We start from the raw sequence: 14,809 nt of genomic DNA on the forward strand, positions 1-14,809 counted from the left end.
TCATAAAATACACCTTTAGAGAAATTTATTTGACCGGAATCAGCTGTCAGTGAAACCTGATCTAGCCTTAACTGACCTTGTCTCGTTTCGAGACAGTTCTAGGTACACTTATTTATTTACCATTTTTGACAGTTGTTGTATCCAAAAAATGGATAAACATTCACAACGTGGTGATCGATATAGTTCTAAATCCAGTGACAGGAATACCTGGCAATCTCCAAAGCGTTTCGAAAGGAACCTACACAGTAGCAATGCCGAACGAAGCACAAAAGACTCGAAGTCAAGGCATAACTCCCGAAAAAGTAGTGAGGATTACAAAAAGAAATCGAAGAAAAAGAACAGGGACAAATCGCCGAAGCATAAAAAATCATCCAAACACAAAAGTCGAAAAAGGTACTGACCGTAGAATATGAAAATAAATCACCCTGTAGAGGTTACGTTTCTGTTGGAACGTTCCAAATACGTTCAGTTATATTATCGCACTTTTCACTTGCCTGATGCTTACCTATAAAATTACACAATATAATATTTTATTTGCAGGTCAGAATCGTCATCATCAAGTGACTCTTCATCATCAAGCTCCTCTGCAGATTCAACCAAACTCCTAGAGAAGTTACAAAAGCAGCGACGAAAGCAAGATGAAGAGCGTAAAAATCAGAAAGAGTTGTTGAAGGCAACTGAGACACCAGAAGAAAAACGCCTTCGGAGGCTTAGGAAAAAAGAAGCCAAGGAACGCAAGAGGAAAGAACGTATGGGCTGGGATAATGATTATCTTCACTATACAAATACAGATAATCCTTTTGGCGATGGAAACTTACTTTCAACTTTTGTGTGGTCTAAGAAGCTGGAAAAAGAAGGGTTGATCGGAGTCAGCAGAGAGGAACTGGAAGCCAGAAATCGACACAAGCAGGAAGAGAACAAGAGAGAGTTAGAGAAAGTAAAAAAGAGAAGACAAGAACGAGAACTCGAAAGGCAGCAACGTGAGGAAGAAATGGCGTTGCTTCAGAGAGGAAAAGAGGCTGCTCAGCTCGAACAATGGGCCAGGCAGGAGGATCAGTTTCACTTGGAGCAAGCAAGACTACGGTCTCGAATTAGGATCCAGGATGGGCGTGCGAAACCCATTGATCTTTTAGCAAAGTACATAAGTGCAGAGGAGGAAGTTGATGCGGTTGAAATGCATGAACCTTATACGTATTTGAGAGGACTGCAGATCAAGGACTTGGAGGATCTTATAGAGGATATTAAGGTATACAAAGAGCTGGAGAGAGGAAAGAATTTGGATTATTGGAACGATATAACTGTAATTGTGGAGGATGAACTGCACAAGTTGAGGAAAATGGACAGATCAGAATATGAAGCTGGTGAGTTTTCTTTGTAGGACTGAGTCTTTCAAGGCCTTAAAAGTCACTTTACTTGAGATGTTTTAATTTTTGATATTTATTCCAGCTATAGGCAGAAGGGAAGGGATTCATGCATCAGTGGCTAAGGATGTCACTGCTGTATTCAAAGGGAAGACAGCTACTCAACTGGAAGCACTGCAGCTCCAAATCGAGTGTAAAATTGTTGGGAAACCTGAGGGAGTTGATATAGGCTACTGGGAGAGTCTTCTGTCGCAGTTGAAAGGTGAGTTTATCTCCATTAAAGCGTAGTCCATGTACATAATTGGAGACTATCCATCTAATGAGACAAAATCTGAAATAAACCCTTACTTTATCATAATAATTGTAGCTCATATGGCAAGAGCAAGACTTCGAGATCGTCACCAAGAAAACCTACGTAAAAAGCTAGAAGTCCTAAAGGCAGAACAGGGTGTGATTAAAACCGAAAGTGAAGTAGATGAACCCAGGGCACCAAGCGAACATTCGGTCAAACAAGATGACCAGCCATCAACAAGCAATGCAGCGGATGCGGAAAAAAGCGATGAAAGCCAATCTGAGTACGTATCCTTCTAACGTCGTGTATTTTTGTCTGTATTTTCAAACGCCAAGTTGTTAAGTAGGGCTAATTTTTCATTCCACGATTATAGAGCCGAAAGTGAAGACCAAAGTGCAGCTGATGACTTGCTCTCAGAGTCTTTCCAAGATTACGAATCGGGCGGATATTCGCCTAAATATATGACGCAGTCACAATTGGAACCTGGAACGTTGGTTACTTTAGAGGAAGAAGATAATCAACGACTTGAGTTTGCCCGCAATCAGGTTCTTAATACAGGACGCAAGGTTCAAAATGTGATTAGCGCGGAGGAACAAGCAATGCACAGGGAGGCTCGTAAGAATATGGGAGCTGATGAAGCTCAGTTCAGTGTCGAATCTTCCCTTGAAGCTCAAATCTATCTTTGGTCGGACAAATACAGACCTCGAAAGCCGAGATACTTCAACAGGGTTCATACTGGATTCGAATGGAACAAATATAATCAGACTCATTACGACATGGACAATCCGCCTCCCAAAATCGTTCAGGGATACAAATTCAATATTTTTTATCCAGATCTGATCGACAAGAATACGACACCTGAATACTTTTTGGTGAGAATTCCGTTTGTAGGGTTACAACGATTCGTAGGTGGGCTCGTTTTTTTAGTATCAACTAACTCAGGTTGCTTATCCTTTTCAGACCCCCTGTGCGGACAACAAAGATTTCGCGAACTTGAGGTTTCACGCTGGGCCACCCTACGAGGACATAGCGTTTAAAATAGTAAACAGAGAATGGGAGTATTCTTACAAACGTGGGTTCCGGTGTCAATTTCACAACAATATTTTCCAGCTATGGTTCCACTTCAAGCGATACAGATACCGGAGATGAACTATTGATAGTGTGGCACATGTTTGCTTCTTTAAAATTCGGTTTATAATCTCCAGGATCTGCATAAAATTCCACACGACTTCCATCAAAATAATTTTGTGATGACATAATAACGATATAAAGACTACGTCGCTGTATGACGTAATGCGTTACCCCCTTATTTTAGTACCACTTGTATGCTAGGGTGATTTTCAGTGTGACATGAGTAAACAGATATAAGGAATTTGAGCACATGTAAATAGCCATGTATAAACCCGCAGAAATTATTGCAACAACATATTTTAATAGTGTATTTTTAATACAACCCGATGGCCCATTTGCTTACGCTTTACCCGCATTTAAAGAAACTGCGTATCGTCACTGCATTCCACGTAAGCCGATAATTATGAGTTTCATTATACGGGATGTTTGGCAACAACGAAGAATCTCACCCTGCGAGTAGTTTCTCGAAAATGGCAATTATATGTGCGGTATCGAGCTTTCGCAACCGCATTTTCGAATAAGCTATTGGAGGATCATGAATTTTTGGAAATCGAAATCTGTGTAAGTATAGTTTTAATATTGTATTTTTTCTAATAAACGATTCTAATGGCATGACGTTATGTTACTGTAAAGATGAATTTCCATTCCAATTCCCTTGAATAATGCCTCGAAGTTTGCGCTAAAAACTTTGTTCATTCGTATGGGGAGGTAATGCGTTGAGAATGCCATGTAGCGAGCTGTGAATGGCGTCAACTTGGACACACGAACGAGCAAAAATGTTTGTTAATGTCGTCGTTGGATCGATCATTGCCACGACCACAAATGCGGAACGACGCGACCTGCAGGTGTACCCAGGGCGACCACATTAATTTTCTCTATATCAACCCAACGCCCAGGTAACCCGGGACTCAGTCCACGCGTGACGCATCTACTCAACGGTCGCACCCGCCGTAAAGCGCACAAAAGTTTTTATAAGTTTTTTTAAAAATAAATTCTTCCATTCAACGTTGCAGTTCCTGAGGAATCCAAAACTTTTTAGCATCAGGCAACGGGAAATCAAAATTTCGTAGAACGAAAAATGTTCCAGCAGAATTGTTATCAGTGCGATAAAATTAGTAGGGGATGAAAATTAATTTAGAGATAGAAGATAATTGTATAAAACTTTTTGTAATCACATAAAATGCAAACTATATGAATCGCTAAAAAGAGGTGAAAAAATAGTTAGCAAAAATTACAGTCACCTAGTTTTACTTTTCATAATTCAGAGGAATTATTTTATCCGAAGGACGTTGAAGTCGCGTGCGCACAATGAGAAAATGAAAGAAACAAAATAGTTTTGAATAAATTGGCGTTCGTGCAACAGCCAACATAGCAAAGCACGAAATTCGCGAATTAAGGAACAAACGACTCTAGTAAAATCCGGTCGAAATATGAAATATATTCATAGGATTACTTATGTCACCGTGTGAAAAATTCAGATAATCTGCAGGTTCGCTCGGCGTTCAGGTGATAAACCATCCACGGAACGCGGACGGGGTAAATTAAGGACATGACGACCACGTAATAAAATTCATGTTAATCTCCTCAAATCGAATTATCCCGTTACAACCACGAATTCCCGAAGCTATAAGCGGTCGCCGGAGCGGGATGACCGCGATGACGCCACGCGTGACCTGATACCTGGAGCCTCTGATAAGAATTTCACTTCCGGTTCGATAACGAGGGCAGTAAATTCAAGGACGTCTTTAACTGAGGAAAAAAACGACGCATTCATCGATATGCGGTGGAAGAATAACCGGGGGCCATCGGAGTTCCTGCAGTCAGAAAAGACGTTCTTAGTTATCAAGGACAGCTTGAACGCCCTCAAAGAAAACCCGGGTGATTTGTACCTAGGAAATGAATCGCAGCTGGTGACACCAAGATCTAAATCTCATTCAGCGGCAGCAAACGCCGGCACATGGCCCCCAAAAATAAAGAAAATTCCGTCTAATTCAGGCTCTTGCACCGAACTTATTGAGAGACCGAAGACTGCGAACCTTGAAGAGCCATCATTCCTGGACCCTAGACTCGTTGATAAACTCGACATGTCAATACTCAGCAAGGAGCTTCTCTTTGATTCTATGACGCACATCCGAACGCGATATGATGTGGTTGAAAGCGTGGGAGGAATAGCTACGGATAGAAGTCGAGCGATGGGAATCGAGCGGCGTAGGCAAAGTCTGGGGATACAGAACATTCAAATCGCTTCAGGAACCAACAAGGAGTACCGTCTTAGCCGAACGAGCGTCGGGTCGCTGGGCTGCTCCGGGGCAGCTTCGAATTCAGGGATATCATCACTCGCCAGACAAAAAAGGAAAAGTTTCGAGCCCGTAACTGACTCGGAGGCTTATCACTGCAGGGACACATCCCCCGACATCGCTACCCCTGAAATAAGAATGAAGAAGCAAAGCGTCGCACGTAGTCCAGGAGCCACAGCTGCGGGGGTGGGATTCAACGAAACGATTACAAAACGATCTAATTCTCAGCCTCGTAATCGAGACGATAATAACAACAAGAAAAGTTCAACCCCTAAGGTATCCGCGCTCGCGGTCATAGCGAAGAAGAAATCGTCAAAAACGTCAATTAAATCAGATGTTGAGGTTTTCACCGGTGGTGTAAAAGGTGCACCTGAACCGTGCAAGACCTGCGGAAGGTCCGATCAACCGGAAAGATTTCACAGCCATCCTAAAAATGCAGTCGCACCTCCGTTAAAAGTTCGCGATATTACCTCGATTCCGAAGCCCTTAATCAAAATTGCGATACCTAAGAGCGTGCAGAAGCCGGTCGCTTTAAATTTCCGCAGCGAAAAACGCAAAACCAACAAAACATCCGATGTACCCGAAGCTCACCCTAAAAACCCGACGCAGGATTTGCGGGAAATTTCACCACCCAGCAAAATAATTCAAGATGTACAAAATCCTGGTCAATCCACCGCAAACTCCTCGCCAAAAAGAGGACCCCGATCTGTTACCTGCTACATCTGCAGCCGTGAATTTGGAACCGCAAGTTTTCCTATTCACGAACCAAAATGTTTGCAGGTAAGGTTCTATACATTTGTTTATAAATTATCCACCTTTTCTATTTCTCATGTGACTCATTCCTACGCGTAATGTATGTAATTATGCACAACGAATCGAACGCTCATATTTAAAATTAGAAATTACCGCACGAATGTTCTTCACGGTAGACTGTGCAGCGTCTGCTCGTTACGTAGGTAAGTTTAATCGAAATCATTTGAGCGTATAGCTGCACCGATAGCGATAATACAGATGACGGAATGTTCGAAATATATCCGACTTCGAAAAACCGCTACAGCGGGAATAACACGATGTATTACTTAAGGTGATTCGACCGTGACATTGAAACCGCTCCTACACGCTTGAACTCTGCCCGCCGTCGTTCCCCCCAAGCCGCAATTCGCGATGAATCGTTAATTAATTCGGTCAAAGCTACACAACTCAGCTAGTAGTCCATAAATTGACGCTTTTATTTTTACCATTATCTTTCTAATTGCCGGTTGTTTATCATTTACAAGTTCACTGCCGATGGTTCACGCGCGATAACTATACACATATGAATAATGTATGCATTTCAACATTTCTTCTTCACACGCCTAGTCGCTCGCCTATGCGATCGATGGATCTCATCGATCACCAACAGATACGGGCAAAAAAAGCAAAAATTCCTCGCAAAAGCGGTCGATCAAATTGACACCGGGTATGAATAATTATATGCGGTATATCTATGTGTATCACTGATGAACACACGTTTCGATCGGCGAAAGAGCTAGACATCAATACAGTCATACTTGATAATTTTCACAAGAGAAAAAAATTAAACTTGTGTATTATTTGTATATGAAATCGCATCGTGCGACTGCATATTATAGTTTGCGTAAAAAGACCTTAGTACAATTTCTCCGCTTTATGATATCGATTCGATTCACATACAAGTAGGACTTTGTTGCCTTTATAAATAGTCGCTATAGTTGCCTCCATGCTTGACATTGTTACTAGACCTTCTGAAGGTTGATAAATTACAGGTAAACCAATAGTCACGACGAAATGATTTATTCCCGTTCGCGAACCCTGATGCCTTTGAATGTACGAATGGTATGAAAAGTCGAAATCGGCAATAATAAACATCCAACTGATAAAAATTAAGTGCTGCACGGCTAAAATGTCCAAATCTCCTGATATAATCGTGTATCAATGGGAAAAGGAACAGAAGCCGGTGATTGTGTACAATAATTATGTACATTCCGTTGATTATTACGAGCAACAGTTAGCTAGAAATATAGCTAGTTATTCAGTGCCCTCGATCCGATTGTACATTGACTTTATATTATTTCCAAAGCTTCTGATTTACCCAAAAAGCTACAAAATAATCATCACCGTTATGAATTTTAGAAATGGGAGAGGGAAAATAACGCCTTACCACCTTCCCAAAGACGTTCTACACCCCCGCAAAGACCTACACAGGTGGAACCTGGACATCAGGATTGGAATAAAGCGGCTTGGGAACAAAGTCAGGTGCGACAGTTATTTAATTGAAGTATATGATATCTGCAACATCGAACCTTGTTCGTTCCCTACAATCTCTGCTCTCGTTTTCCAGGCGCAACTGCTTCCGTGCTCACGCTGCGGGCGAACTTTTTTACCGGACCGTTTACCCGTTCACCAGAAGAGCTGCAAAACGCCGAAAAGGGTGTGTGTCAAGATCTAAACAGAATAGTGCGCAAATATTAAAAATGATGAATAGATTTTTCCCCAGAAGCTCCCCTTAAAAGAGGACCAGCCCGAGGAAAGTAGGATACGCCCTGAGAGACCCGGGGGGCAAATTGCGGGGTCGGAAACTTCATCCCCAAAAGAATCTCCAATGGTATTTTGTCAGATATGTGGACGCAGTTTCGGGAGTAGAAGTATAAAGATCCACGAACCTCAATGTCTGAAACGTTCGCAGGCAGAAAATGAAGGTCAACCTCCCATACCCCGACGCAAAAAAGAGACTGCTTCTTCGGCATTTGGAAATAATCCTTCAACGGTGAGTTGCAGACCCAAGAATTGCAACGCCGATCCTAATCCCTTCTAGTTATAAAGATCTAGTTACCATGTATTTCGTATCAATAATTGTGTACCCGCATCATTTCTAGCGTCTCATTATCGCAATCTGCGCGTCCGTTGCAAATATATGTGTACAAATGTAATTAGAGTGTTTGCTGATTTCACTGGTAATTTTCAACGTGTTTACTAGACAGATGTTCTCAGTTTAAGCCGGATAAGTATACATTTGGATATAATTAAATAGAATTATCGATTTTACGGAAGCGTCGGAAACTGTATAAGCCAGACCTTGACCTACTCGTTAATCGATAAATCTGAAAGATCGCTGCGGATTCGAAATTGAAAGTAATATTACATTGAGTATTTAGAAGATATGCACGCAGGATAATCCCCCGTAAGATCGCGTATCACATGTTAATCTTTTTACAACTTTCTAATATTTATAAATTAATAATGCTTGTGAAGTCTAAGGTCTCAATTGCTATCATGGGGGTGAAACAAGACTATTTTTTTTTGTCGAATCGTAGGTTCAACCTCCAATACATCTCCAGAAAAAGACGATACCATGTTATATTTGCGGAAGAGATTTTGGCACGACCAGCATCGCCATTCACGAACCCCAATGCCTCAGAAAATGGCACCAAGAAAATGAAAAACTACCCCCTACTCAGCGGCGTCGAGAGCCTCAAAAGCCGGACATTGTATTCACACGTAAGTGATTTGAGATATTCACGTCCAAAAATATTCCTTGCAATCAGTCAATACATTTCTGTGTGACCACTTGTGATATAATATGCTGATTGTCATTAGACCGAAGGAAATAATGGCGATACCATGTATTCATAAACTCTACCTATACTTTGCAAGGCAGGAAACGTAAATAATGTACGTCCAGGTCGACGACTTCCTTTTTATATCCGTATATCCCTCGTTTTAGTTTCTCTTTTCTCTTTTTTCGCCGACCATTATGACCACTACGAGGGTAGGATCGATTAGTTTCTCGGGAAGCAGCATGTATTTATAGTGTTGTTACAAGTTAGTTAAACCTTTTAGTCCTGCTCTATTACCTATGTGCCTCGTTGCTTTTAAATATTTGAATAAATTTGCACATTGCGAATTGCGTATGCTAAATAGAATTCCTGCAGCTTTCATTTACAATTTTGAAATTCGCGTTCTGGGGGAAAAGATACAGTTTCTATCGATCATAACAAAATTGTATCATCATAGTTTCGAAATTGAAATGTGCCTCATTTTCGGTCGGGCGAATTTTTTTGCTTGCAGGTGATGGCACCGGGGCAGAGGTGATAGATCTTGCAGCTACAGCGGAGGCCAACTGGCAATCCCACCTGGGGCAGCTGGTTCCTTGCAAAAAATGTGGACGTACTTTTAATCCTGATCGCGTTGCCATTCACGAACGCGGCTGCAAAGGAACCCATTGAACTTTAGTAATAATAACCGATACCTATTTATTCGAACATCTAATTAAAAGTCATCAATAACTAGAGCTTGCTACTATTGTGAAAAAAAAATAAATGGGTCGAAACGACTACATGAAATGAAGTTTCACATAGTCGAAGGTTCGAGCTTCAAAATCGTCTTTGGAAAACTATGATTATACGATAACTGGGTCGGTCAGGGTATTCAATCAAAGATTTATGGACAATAATCGCTTTAGAGTCGGATAAAAATTCATAAAATGCGTTTTGAAGGGAAGACTTCAACTTTCAAAATGACATCAACAAAATTCGAATTAAACAAGTGAACAAAATAACGCAATCTAATTGAACTAAAAGCATTTGATTGGTGAACCTTTAAGCTTCAAAATGCTTTTTTTTACAACCCTCTACCCTAATTCTTCGAGCAGTTACGACGCTTCGAAATCGGACGTTTTTTGGAGCGAAAACGGGATGATCCGCTAATTTTTATTCGTAGTGTAGATTGCAACAAATAACTGTGATTTACAATCGTTCTTGCTTCTGATTGAGGGGTTTGGGTCGATTATGTAATTGAGAATTTCTACGCTTATTTATATCTCCTAAATTTATGCGCAAGAGTGATTTCAATGCCAGACGTATAATGACCATATCACGGTGTGTCGAGTGAAGACTTTAGCACAGAGTTGAAATGAATAGCATTGGAAAAGGAATACCTATGTCTGTAAATAACATTCAAGAAAAGAATGTGTATGATACGTATTAAAACAGTATTTTGCATACAGAACAACAATTGATGGAATTTCAAAATTTATTTTTTACGACTAATCAATTAATTCATCCACTGTTCGTATATGTTAGCTAGATACGTTGTAAATTCGGCCATAGTGTGCATACCTACTGATGTATCACCTTAAGAATATATCTTTTATCTTTACTAACAAATTATACTGTACTATATCAACCCCGTTAAAAATAGAAAGTTCACGCCCGAGCATAATTGTTTTATATACTTTGATTGGCTCCAAAATATATTTCGATTTTCAGCCGATGGTGATTGCGATTTCGTTGCAACATTTCATAGGATATGGGAAAATCATCTTAGGTCATTGATACCGTGTGGAAAATGTGGAAGAACCTTCAGCAGTGAGGCCTTGATAAAACACCAACCCCGTTGCGATGTGTTATACTATCAAAAAAGACTCCTTCGTACGAGAAAAATGAAGAAAACATCGAGCTCAAACCACGTGGCACAATACCATTAATATTGGTAATCGACGATACGATAAGTTCTGCAAAAACGGGTTAATAAAACAAGTAGTTTGAAAAGTAGCTAGACGCGTCTATTGGTCAATCAGTTTTTGTTAAGTTCATTACAGCTATTTTAAATTTCTTTCAGTACCTAATTGTTAGTGATGCTCATGCTTAAAAATACGTCGATTTTGAAACACATCAGCATTATGTTAAAAAGTATTTTATTCTGGTGAAATTATTCGCTCACCAGTGGCAGTTTCATTGTTTTGTATAAGCATGCTAAAGAATGGTTTTTCCTAATTCTAAAGCTACTTACATCACGTTGGTCTATTTTCAATTTTTTTCCTCCCAAGTAGTTGATTTTTCGAACGAATCATTAAAAAATATTTCACGGAAGTAGATTGATATACTTATATGAGTTATGATCATGTTTTCGAACCTTTCTGTATTTATTACAAGGTATCAAATTATAAAATAGGCATGTGAATTTGCGGTGTGCATCTGTATCAGTAATTTCACTGTTTTGGTTTTAGAGGTATATTTTATTGTCTAATTAAAGATAACAGAAGTTCATGTGCAACTATATGTCTATTATACGACTATTTTGTACAATGCAGAAAAACCTTGCAGAAACTCAAAGATTGCCATGTAAAACGATGACGTAACTAAGTTCAGACAGATGATCACAGCACCATTAAAGTTATACAAAAATCAGTTTGGAATTTGATCCTTTAGTTTGAGCCTCATTATAAGTCACTCTACCAAACTGACGTTATTGTCATTCACTCGGGCGTCACGATGAGATGTCGGATATTGGTCAAATGTAGTTCCTGATTTACCACAAGCAATGAAGAGAATCATGCACATTGATTTGAATTATTTGCCATTTTTCAATTCGTATGTAAAATTTTGTTCGAATTCGAATTGTTGTATAGAAATTCAAATTCACTGTAATTGCCTAGTTAGAACCTATGCAAAAAATTTCATTACAGCGGGACACAATTTTGTTGCACTAATTTCATAATAAAATCTAGCTGTCCAAATGAAAAATAAATTATTTCGATTTATCGTACCTATAAATTATCATTTAAAGCTGTCAACCAGGGGTCAAAACGGCTTCTTTTATGTCAATGTGAAGGGCTTTATATTAATATTAGGCGAACCGTTAGGAGTTAAGTCTTATTGGCGAGATAAATAATAATTTGAAATATAAAACAAATAAACAAGCCTCTCCCTAGTTATTTGAAAAATAGAATTATTGTAATATTACATAATAATATAATGAATAAAAATAACATAAATCCTTATCGCATTATTACGCATTGACAAAAACATAAAACTATAACAATATTAGATTTACGGCTGCATAAAAATTGATCTAATATAGACGGTATTCGTAAATTATAAAGTTTATCAAATTATTTGTTTGGTATTCACATTGCGACGTTACAATTCACTTTAAACATCGTGCAAGCATTTGACGCTGATATTCCCTCATCAATGTTGCATAAAATATTTATTTCCTTTTGTTTGTACAGTACAAACTTCGAAGATATAGGAATATTCATATTTAGTAAAAGAGTCGAGGTACAATAATATTGTGATTCATTTTAGCATTCACCCAGTCCACATACTTCTATGTTCAAGTATTAGAAAAAGTTAAATATGCCGGGATTATCCTACTGATTGTGATTAGTATGAAGTTGCTTTTGTATTTGATATCAGAGATGTTGTAAAAGCACCCAACACTAGTTTGTAGTGAAGATATTTCAACCAATTAAACTTTTTTTTTAGAAATACAAACATAAATATTTTTTTCAAAACCACAATTTGTGACATACTTGTTGACAAGACTCACCTCTTACAGTCGGTAGTAAATTGATTACTAAATTCACAGTAATCATCCGTTGGCAACGGTGCGATATACTTTGTAAAATTAATTACTGGTCGTAGTTAATTACCAACTTATTTTAGTGTCGATGTATTTTACATACCGACGACAAGATATAACACACGATAGAAATTTCCAGTTCTCGTACAACATGACAAGGTCAATAAATACTTTTTTCCTCTTTGACTATGTCGATTGTGTAGCTCAATTGCATTTTCAGAGGCAACATAAGCTTTGATCTGCTTACAATAGTATTTTGTTACATATAGTAATATGTATAGTGACTATTGGCTCATATTTCTATGAGATTCAACGAAGGTAAGGAAGAGGATCGATCAAGAGACAAGCTAAAACATAGAGTATGCCCAGGAACATATTTAATTTTGCCGTCTGTTTCGGCACCCTCTGAATAGTATCAGGAGATCTGAATTCTTTTTCTATTCGAAATGCTGCCGGTAAAGTAATCAATGGTAATAAGAACCAAACGGAATACCGCAGAGCGAGAACAACGAAGGTAATATAAGGTGAGAATAATAAAAAAGCATAGAGTATGTGAGATGCTGTGTGACCGATCAAAATAGCTAATGTTACAATCCCTACTCGTCTATCGCTCTCTAAATCCCTTGTATTGTTACTATGTAAAATGGCTTCTGTATTGAGAGCTAGAGGTATGGCATAATAAATCGTACCCCATTCGACATATCCGGTTTGCGCCATAAATGCAAATAATACCGAAATTGGACCAAATATTACTAAGATCAAAACGTCACCTAGGGCTATGTACTTCAGACCAATACCTCCGGTATATAAGAAAGAAGAGGACAAGCCTCCAAAGTATACAAGTGCTAGGTGCTCCATTTTAGCTGGCGAAATAGCAGCTAGCAAGATAAAGCCCAAGCATCCTGCGGCGTATAAAATTGCCCCTAAGGAAACTAACTCATCTTTAGATAAGATGTGATCCACTAGGATTCTGTCATCGCTTTTTCGACTGTCGACACCTTTGACATAATCGAAATATGTGTTCACTACATTACCCGCTCCATGTACCGATACGATTGTGAATAAAGTAAGTACAAGTGAAACCCAGCTGAAGTTTGTCAGTCCTGTTAACCGATATGCGATTGCTGATCCAAGAAGTGTTGGCATCAATGAAGCGCTTAGAGACCATGGTCTAAGGGCCAAAACGTAGGAAGAGAGTTTCATCAATGGAGAGTCCAATGTTGATGATGTAGGACCAGAGCAGTTAGAGTTACTCAATGATCCAGTTGATTCTGCCCCCTTCTGGGGACTGGTGTTGCCGTTCATCATCTTTAGCCAGAAAATATCCTAAATTTTAAACAATGATTAGGAACAGCAAATATCTGCAAAATGCAATTATCTTCCAATATGGTTCCTCTTTAATTCAGTTATGTTAGTTATGCAGAATGAACCGGAGATAATATTATATAAAATCTAATGCAGCATTGACGTACATTGAAGGCTCAGTTTACGATGAAGCCTATAATAGGAGTCAACATTGACACTGAATACAATAGCTTTGAATTGGGAAGAATTAATTGATCAATGAACCAATAAAATACTATTCTATTTTGGTTTCATATCTAAAAATATTTATTGTTGTTAGATAACAATTTTGGATTAGTTGTCAGTTACAACGTGTGAAGATGATGTAATGATAAGTGCGACAATTTGGGGGAGGGGAGGAGTTTTTGAAGCACGAAAAGATATTGAATGATAGTTTGTATGAAACGAATGTTTGAATAGGAGTACCGAAATAAATTTACCTGTAATATGCTTCTTGAGCTATGCGGCGAAAGTTAGGTTACAGTGATGCCCATACTTCTATTATGATGGTTGAACATTAGTTTGTCAATGCATCGGTATAAATTAATCTTATTTACATATGATCACGCATTTATTCCTCAATCGTCTGACATTTCAATGAAATATTTAATTAAAATGCAGTCAATGTATGTATGTAGAATTGTGTAGAATCCAAATACACTGGTGACGTGTTGCAGCGTTTAATGTATCCTGCTACCTGCCCGCCAGAGGATGAACTAACAAACCGTGAATTATAACGCTAGGCTTAGGGTCTCGTTACCTTCAGATCGGTTGCTCAACAAAACTGTAAATACGTACGTATACGTACGCGAAACGTATTTCCGGTTGACCCGGGCGCTACGTCACCATGTGCGCTACTTGACAGGTGATGTGACAGTTACACTACTTGATCCTCGACAACAGGAATGCCTGTTGGACTATGAGTGAACCATGATGTTACTTAAATTATGAACAATGCAATTTCAAAACAACTCTAGGTGTGCGTGATTGTTGGGTGGAGA

General features: G+C 38.9%; 2 protein-coding genes across 3 annotated transcripts; one reads left to right on the forward strand and one right to left on the reverse strand.

Moving 5' to 3' along the window:
* Positions 1-31: 31 nt before the first annotated feature.
* LOC105687455 lies at positions 32-11,302 on the forward strand. The gene is given in 13 exon segments (XM_048653708.1): positions 32-393; positions 541-1,361; positions 1,447-1,623; positions 1,729-1,936; positions 2,027-2,525; positions 2,614-2,727; positions 2,729-2,843; positions 4,345-5,861; positions 7,233-7,355; positions 7,441-7,530; positions 7,585-7,866; positions 8,414-8,597; positions 10,367-11,302. Coding segments are annotated over 13 exon segments (4,593 nt in total). The 5' UTR covers positions 32-148; the 3' UTR covers positions 10,585-11,302.
* On the reverse strand, positions 11,095-14,623 carry LOC105687575 (ubiA prenyltransferase domain-containing protein 1 homolog). Of its 2 annotated transcripts, none has more exons than XM_048654617.1 (2): positions 14,249-14,623; positions 11,095-13,772 (listed from the first exon to the last, which is right to left on the reverse strand). In XM_048654617.1, the coding sequence occupies exon 2, from the start codon at positions 13,770-13,772 to the stop codon at positions 12,774-12,776; it is 999 nt and encodes a 332-aa protein (XP_048510574.1). In that variant the 5' UTR covers positions 14,249-14,623; the 3' UTR covers positions 11,095-12,773. The 2 variants fall into 2 exon arrangements, with proteins under 2 accessions (XP_048510574.1, XP_012258767.1); XM_012403344.3 differs by having other exon boundaries at positions 11,095-13,790; positions 14,249-14,618.
* Between the last annotated feature and the right edge of the window lie 186 nt (positions 14,624-14,809).

This window comes from Athalia rosae, chromosome 4 (genome assembly GCF_917208135.1).
Source record: "Athalia rosae chromosome 4, iyAthRosa1.1, whole genome shotgun sequence".
Classification (NCBI taxonomy): domain Eukaryota; kingdom Metazoa; phylum Arthropoda; class Insecta; order Hymenoptera; family Athaliidae; genus Athalia; species Athalia rosae.